Below are 8,139 nucleotides of genomic sequence, written 5' to 3'. Positions count from 1 at the left end.
CATAACAGCACACTGATATCCGACTGAACAAACACAAAAGTCATTTCACTCATGAATTTGTTGGTTTTATCTTAACAACTGGACCATCACTAGAGTACTTGACGGTACCTAACGCTCCACCAGATTCACCCACCAGGGTGCAGAGCCACCTAGGGACCTAGGTCCGTTACACAAGGTAACTATCTAGGAATTATGTTGAACTAAAAAGTGTTTAGTAGTCTTTGGAATACTAACATAAGGTAGCCTACCCTCCTACGAAAAGGTCACTAATATCAAAGGTGAGAGAAAAACTTGCTTGTCAAAGCTATCCAGAGAACATCAGTCAATTAGTCAGCGTCCGTCCAAGTGACCGTCCAGTAACTCTCCAAGTGCTTGCCGTAGCCTACAGGAGGGACCTACTGTATCTATCAGGCTTTGTGAGTCCCTCATAGTGGGAGTGCTGTCACACCAATACCAAGAGAAAGAAAGATAAACCAAACTAATCGTGACCACAGCACATCATTAGCCTTTCATCGTCAACCAAGAGATTAGCTTGGCCCACTACAGGCCGGCACTGTCCTTCTTGGCCCATATCACCCCTCTTTAAGATAGCGGTAGATGACTGAGGCCTCTGCTCCTGTGGCTCCTATATCTGCGTCATGGACTGATAGTCACTGCATTACCGGCAACCGACGCTTGATGGGTTATCTCAACGGGAATGTGCTAAGGCGGATACAGGTTAATATGGGGTCGGAGTGTCCTAATAAGGAATGATGTGTGAGTGTTGGAATCTGAGCAGTCACTGCTGATTAAGGTATCACAGATTTCTTACATCAACACATCTTCTCCCTCACAACAGTGTTCTCTAACGAAGAGATACAGATCAAACCTTATACCACACCCAATATATATCAAAACTCAATACCACAGGTTACAAGGGAGCTTCAGCATAGCCAAATTGTTTAACACCAAATAAAAACTAGACATGAACACAACCCTGTACAAATGACACGTAATTGTAATGCGTTGTTACATCTTGTTTGTCACCCTCAGCTGAGTGAAGTGTAGACGAGTGATGAGTGTAAGGTTACTGACGATAACATGAGGTCATCACAAACTCCTCACTGTCCACCTCACTCCGGAAAGAATCCCAAGGAGCTAGAATACGGTTCTCATATATCCTCATATGAGCCTACAGTAAATTACACCAGGGTGCAAGTGACATCGGGTTGAAGTACAAACCGATAACAAGAGAAGCCATTTTCTTCATAGCAGAGAGAAAGTTCATACACATAGGAGCTTGATTCATAAAATAGCTGTGCACGAGTCACTTACTAACTAACATTAAATAGTGGACTTCACAAAAAGGGTTTCAAAAAGGTTCTTTAATAAATAGTGCCAAAACAACACATTTTAAAAACACCCACTGCTCTGGGAAGTGAACGTGTACACTTCCACAATCAGAACTATGAAAGATCTATGGTTTGTGCAATGTTAATTCTTCATTAGTGATCATATTGATATCCAAGAACATCCTCTAAATAAGAGATACACTATAAGATGACATGAATGTTATAACTATATGCACTATTTTTCCAGTTCAATTTACAAATACAAAATTCCCAAATAAAACAGGTTTCACCTGATTATATCAAAATATTTCAAGGGGATAATGGATGTAAGTTCTCTCGTGAACTAAGATGTTTCACATATTCACTAATACAGTGCAATGTGTCCAATTCCCCCCTAAAAGTCTTAATACAAATCTGAGACTGTTTTGTCTGAAACTCTGTGTCCAATACTAATTGAGGAAGATGGACAAATCAGATTTGATCCCATTAACAAAGAAATGGTGACTTTCTGGCTAATGAAATTCAAACATTTTCACTGAGGTACTGAAGGAGTCATTGGCCCCACATACATGGCTGGAGCAAATATTGCGTGCACACACGTACACGTAAACACACACACACACACACAGTCCTGGTGAAATTCATACACTCTCTGGAACCTTATGGGTGGCAACATCTGACACTTACAAACAGATCCTTCTCTCTGTCCATGCCTATGGCAATGGGTTTCCCATTTCCCTTTCTCATTACCCAGGTGACTACAGCTGGATCATCTGTTGTGCTTCTTAGATCATATAGTCCATGTCTTGTTTCTTCTCTTTACTCATTCTACTCTCCTCTCTTTGTCTTTGGTAGGCTACTGTCCAAATAGGATACTAAACGCCATGACGACACAGCAACAGGCCACCCAGGGACTCTTCCTTTCACCTGAGAGAGTTGGGGGGGAGAAGAGAGAGAGAGAGAGAGAGAGAGAGAGAGAGAGAGCTATTGATGGTGTAGGTTAAAGTACTAAGATGCCGTAATCACTAAAATATATAACATCCTTATAGATCTATAGCCCTAACCGTTTATTCATCCATCATCAGTAAGGTACATATACCATGAAGGCAGACACGGCTTACCTATCCTTGCACACTTCCAGAAGATCCCCAAAATTCTGAAAAAAGTCAGAAAGATACAGAAACCACATTAGCTGAATTCTTTGGGACATCGCTAATATATTTTACTCTAAGTCTCCAAATCAAAACAAAGACAGTGATACTCCAATCTAAAAAGAGTGCCACCCTGTTGCAGGCCTGGCCTATAGCTGGTGGTGGTGGGGGATTAGAGTTTAAGAATAGTCCAGGTGTCGAGTATGAGCTGATGAACTGGGAGGTGGCAGCCAGACAGGCCTCTGTCATGGCTCCACTGTGTGATAACACGGGCCCCAGACACAGCAGAGGACAGGGGCATCATCTTCCCAGCAGAGCCACAGACAGGCCAGCCGGCACACATCCGTGCCCATGTAAGGGCTCTCTTGGTGACAGTAGAGAGGGAGGCAAAGGCCTCTCCTTTTCGAAGATGCTCCAAACCTTCATGTGACTGACAGCTAGATTTGAAAAGCCAGATGACTACAATGTTTTCCTCTACAGCCTGTATTTGGAATGGAATGGAATGGACTTTATTTGTCATTGCTACAGTACAGGTACCAAACAACGAAATTTAGGAGGGGTGGCTCCCCTGGTGTTAGGAAAGGAAAAAAGAAAACACATTTTAGAAAAAGCATAGATGCATAAAATCACAAGAAGGTAAGGAGCTGGTTTACATCAATAAAGGCTATGTACACAATCCACTGTACTATACTGCACAGATAGTCAACTAGGGTTGTCATATTGCACAAAAAGTATTTTTTCACATTATTTTAAAGTGTCACAGTTTGCAGGCTTGAGAATGTACATGTTTGTGCCTCAGCACTAGCTGCCATACAATCCGTCCGGACTGTCCTGGGCCCAGAACTTAGGCCTTTTCTGTGTTCAGGGCCTTGACGACCCTGTGGTAGAAGCAGTCCTTCAGTCTGTTTGTCTTAGCGGCCGGGGTCCTGTACCTCCTGTTCGAGGGCAGCTTGACAAAGTGTACGTGCCCAGGGTGGGTCGGGTCCTTGGAGATCTTGGAGGCCCTCCTGAGACAGCGTGTGTTGTACAGCTCCTCCAGAGAGGGGAGGGGGGCGCGGGTGATCTTCTGTGCTGTTCTCACGACTCTCTGTAGCTCGTTTCTCTCCGCTGTTGTGCAGCTGTGGAACCAGTTGGAGATGCCGAAGGTGAGGATGCTCTCCACTGCGCCGTGGTAGAAGGCCACCAGTATCTCCTTCTTGTTGTGTTGTTTCCTGAGGCATCTCAGGGTGTATAGCCGCTGTTGTGCCCTCTTGATGGTGCCTTTAGTGTTGTCCTTCCAGGCCAGGTCATCCCGCATGTTGTGTCCCAGGAATCGGAGGGTTGAGACTATCTCCACGCTCTCTCCGTCGATGAGCAGGGGCTGGATCTCGGACTTTTTCCTCCTGAAGTCTACGATGAATTCCTGGGTCTTTGACTTGTTTAGCAGCAGGTTGTTAACCTTGCACAGCTTGCTCAATTGCTCTACCTCATCCCTGTACGCCGCCTCGTCCCCCCCCGAGATACATCCCACCACGGTGGTGTCGTCTGCAAACTTTACGATGTAGTTGCTGGGGTGGATGGGGGTGAAGTCGTGGGTGTAGAGGTTGTAGAGGATGGGGCTTAGCACGCAGCCCTGGGGTGACCCAGTGCTGAGGCTGAGGGCTGTGGAGGTGTGGGGGCCCACCCGCACCCTCTGGGGGCGGTCGGTCAGGAAGTCCTTGATCCACGCACATATAGAGTGTGCTAGAGTGTGCTGTAGAGTCGTCGCTATGGCGTCCTCTGTGGACCTGTGGGCTCTGTAGGCGAACTGGTATGGATCCAGGTTGGGCGGGAGGCGTGTGAGTATGTGGGCCCGGACTAGTTTCTCGAAGCACTTCATGATGATTGGTGTGAGTGCCACCGGGCGCGTGTGTGTGCGAGTGTGTTTGTTTGTGTTTGTGTGTGTGTGAGAGAGAGAGAGAGAGAGAGAGAGAGAGAGAGAGAGAGAGAGAGAGAGAGAGAGAGAGAGAGAGAGAGAGAGAGAGAAAGAGAGAAAGAGAGTGTGTGTCCTTCACTGAGCAGAGAGTGTCACTCAGCATCATTGTAAAAGTGCCGAGAGTTATGACAAACACACTTATTTATGTTCATAGTCCCGGGAAGTGGGAGCAAAGAACTCATCTCCCAGAGTCAGTCTCTTATTTGTGTGCCTGCCGGGGTAGAGTGGCACTCCCAGATCTCACTGTGTGTGCCTGGGTTGCCTCAGACCTCATTAGAAAATGAATCATGTTGTGTGTCCTCCCAAGAAAAACCATGACCCAATGGAGATGAAAATAGGCAGGTTTTACAGCCACTCCTGAATACTTGTTTATTAGATGAAAGATACAAATAAATAGTTGAACTAACAGAAGGTTAGTCAGATCGTCTTAATATACTTCACAAACTACCTGCTCCATCATGAAGGTTGATAATGGATTTGAGTTATAAACCATATTCCCGGGCTGGTTTTAGTTAGCTGTTCACCTCTACCCAGTCTAGTGCTCTGTCCTATTTCTCCACAGTATGGTCTGCAGTCTGAGCACTCCGACACTTGTGTGAATGATGCATTTCTAAGTTCACAAGGCTGCAGTCATATAGTCTGAATGGATGGGTAGAGAAAATACTACTGAGAAAGGGCACTAATAGAACATCCTTGCACACTTGACAAAAATTCAATGGGACACCCAGCAACCTGGAGAAGCAAACATGAATGCGCGTTGAAAACCGCAATACTGCAGGGGCAGAGAATGGGACAGGGCATAGGTTTTAATACTGAACTGAATGGTCACCCAATCATACTCTTAAAGCTGACCTTTATAAACACATACCAAGTCTAGATCTCAGTTCTTTAAACTCTGCGGTACATACCCAGTCTTGTTTTTGTCTATCAGGCTGGGGGCCATAGCTCTGATGTAGGCACACGTACAGATAAGCAGAAGGATCACAGTCAGCAGACTCTGGAAGTTGAAAATGGCAGACTGCAAAGAGAGAAGGGTTTGAGAACAGGAAGAAATACATAAACAGATACGTACATTTACACATAGGACATTAGTAGTGACAGTATATCTAGGCTAATATCTCTACATGTGGATACATTAACACTCCTCTTATGGTGAGTTGTTATGTATGGTTCTAATACAGAGAATGGAAACCTCATTGCATTGCTAAGACTGCTAATGTCTAAATTAACTTTATGTTGCCAGGGTGTTCCAAGTGTTTTAGGCTACTTGTTGTGCCCACCAGAAACCATACTCGAAGATGCCCACATTCTAAAAACACCAGATTATAATCACCCACGTTTTGACAGGTGACACCCATGACCCAGCCCGATTCATGCTTGTGCCAAATTACGATCATGGGGCATGCCCAATCCGACGTGGCAAATCGTTGAGTATGCAAACTAGCTAACAATGATATGCAACGGCATCAAAAGCACTTGTGTCCAAATGCGTTAACAATAGTTATCAACGGCTAACCAGCATGAAGATGAAGAAAACAGATCGGAATTCATTGTGTTTAATTGCTATAATACTGTAGCACACATTTAAAAAAAAAAAAAAAGCCGTCTCGTGCAATACTTACAACATACACCATACAATACATTTGCCATTAAAATAGCAGGCAAAAATACATAACGTAACGATCATGTGCATGCATTGATATTTCAAAGTAGTTTTAATAGTTTGGTGCCTTACCATTATTTGTAAAAATTCTCAAAGCCACATCACACTTCCTCTTCGGTCCGTCCCTGGAAATTACGTCATGCGTAGCGATGCCTTTCCCTGATTGGCTGAGAAGATACTGTACATTTTAGGCTTGTCAGTCAACAACCAGAGCGTGCGTGATACCTGCGTCGATTCACAAATCGCTCGTGCTGACCTCGGCATCTCCTGTGCCGAAAATGATGCCATCCATGCATTTATTTCCACGTTCGTTATTACGCAGCGCCCACAGTTCAAACGCACAAGAGCAGAGCACTGACTACGATATCGTTTACGTATTATCAAAAATGAAATGAAATCCACCCCCAGGAACGCGGAAGCGACATTGTTGGGGTTGGTGGATTCATTCATAAAACGAAGAAGAAAGTTTAATGTAAGGACTTTTCCTTGCATTCTATGAGCTTGCATATTCTTAGCTGAAAACTGGACGTCTATTGAGACGAATACTGCTAATTAGCCGAGAACGTTCATGTGTTTCACTTAGGAATGAGGATTGTCCTTATACAATCTAGTGACAGTGACAGTTTTGTAACAGTTTACAAAGCATCCAATACAACAATTATCGGAAGTTTACTGGCAAATGATTGCACGTTAGAACGTAGTTCATAGGACTATGATGTCGTTTTTTCTCCTGCTGACGTTAGACTGAAATGTTTGTGGTCCACTTTTCTCCAAAAGTTTTCACAATGGGCCCCCTCCCTCCAATCATACATAGAAGACAACATCTTGATTGCATTTAAACCATGTTTCATAATCCCCCTCAAACCCATTCGTCCCGGACCCTCCTAGAATGTCATTAATGTAAGAAATGTTTGGGATTGTAAACCACACATAAATCAGATGGCTATTTCATGGCAAAAGTGTGTATGGGACCTCGCTGTAAAGAAGAGGGTGTTCATTTCTTCGAATGAAAACCCTGAAACCCTGGCTTGAGTTATCTGAGTTTCAGATTCGTTGTTGAACACTATAGGCAGGATATAGGCTATAGGATATAGGCAGCCTTGGTGATTAAATACCTTTAAATACCTTTCTGGAGTTAGAACCGATTGGACCCTTTAATGATCTCTCAAAGATGTCTGCTGAAACATCATACAATGAGATGAAATATCATATTTGACATTACAAAGTCTAATTTGCCAGATCATGGGTGTACAGTACAACAGTCTCTGTGCAAATACAGTAGGTTACATAAAGCAGGTTACAGGTAGAGTGTAATTACTTACAGTTAACTTGTTATTACCTAACTTCAAATGTAGCATGTTAAGCATGTTAATATGAAGTAGACAAAATGCCATTTTGCAATAACATCTTTGTTGCGTGTTACAATGTGTACACTTTCCTTTGCCAACCTGCCAGTGTAATGGCCTACATTGGTTTTAAAGGCACTTGATAAATAGATGCCACTGACACACACACAGACACAGACACAGACACACACACACACACACACACACACACACACACACACACACCACACCACACACACACACACACACACACACACACACACACACACACACACACACACACACACACACACGCACACGCACACGCACACACACACCAGACGCCTCCAAAGGCCTTTCTCTGATGTTTCTGCCCAAGGGCAAATCATAACTTTTGCAAGTGCAGAGCATGTTGGGAATGTGAGTTAATTACACTTCTCGTTGGCCGGTCGTAGCTGTGGTGGCATGGGTCTGTGTTATTAGGCAACCACTAATCTCTGCGAAGCACCTTGAATTACTGGCTAAGGTTGGAGGGGTTACGCACGGCTTCTACCTGGTTCTCACAACCATAACTCTTCACCTCGATAGAGAATGACCCGTTATCGCTTAGGCTACCTCTATCCGGGCTTGGAGTTTAAGGCCACTCAATATAATCGTTAGTTGTTCATAGAGAGCATCACGGGTCTGTGGTCCAGCTATTGGCTTCGCTTTCCCA

The 8,139-nt window shown here is 44.2% G+C and overlaps 2 protein-coding genes across 2 annotated transcripts in view; one reads left to right on the top strand and one right to left on the bottom strand.

Annotated features, from left to right (window-relative positions):
- Nucleotides 1–1,411: 1,411 nt before the first annotated feature.
- LOC308158891 (protein kish-A) lies at nt 1,412–6,235 on the bottom strand. The gene is made up of 4 exons (XM_080532602.1): nt 6,172–6,235; nt 5,345–5,454; nt 2,453–2,487; nt 1,412–2,258 (listed from the first exon to the last, which is right to left on the bottom strand). The coding sequence occupies exons 1-4, from the start codon at nt 6,172–6,174 to the stop codon at nt 2,188–2,190; spliced, it is 219 nt and encodes a 72-aa protein (XP_080388728.1). The 5' UTR covers nt 6,175–6,235; the 3' UTR covers nt 1,412–2,187.
- A 198-nt stretch (nt 6,236–6,433) lies between these two features.
- Nucleotides 6,434–8,139, top strand: part of LOC308157738 (DNA repair protein XRCC4-like) — a 48,765-nt gene continuing 47,059 nt past the window's right edge. Inside the window, exon 1 of the mRNA XM_080531345.1 lies at nt 6,434–6,571. Within this exon, the coding sequence (XP_080387471.1) occupies nt 6,491–6,571 (81 nt within the window). The 5' untranslated portion in view covers nt 6,434–6,490. The remainder of the gene's footprint in view (nt 6,572–8,139) is intronic.

Source organism: Nansenia antarctica, assembly GCF_963989245.1.
Source record: "Nansenia antarctica genome assembly, chromosome: 5".
Classification (NCBI taxonomy): Eukaryota; Metazoa; Chordata; class Actinopteri; order Argentiniformes; family Microstomatidae; genus Nansenia; species Nansenia antarctica.
The sequence above is the reverse complement of the archived record's forward strand: the minus strand, read 5'-3'. Positions and strand labels throughout refer to the sequence as shown.

What these genes read in the sequence shown, in the direction of transcription:
- LOC308158891 (XM_080532602.1), bottom strand. An exon ending in ATAGACAAAAACAAGACTGG is followed by an intron (nt 2,488 to 5,344) that starts GTATGTACCGCA and finishes GACTTTTTTCAG; the next exon opens with AATTTTGGGGATCTTCTGGA. An exon ending in CTGGAAGTGTGCAAGGATAG is followed by an intron (nt 2,259 to 2,452) that starts GTAAGCCGTGTC and finishes CAACTCTCTCAG; the next exon opens with GTGAAAGGAAGAGTCCCTGG.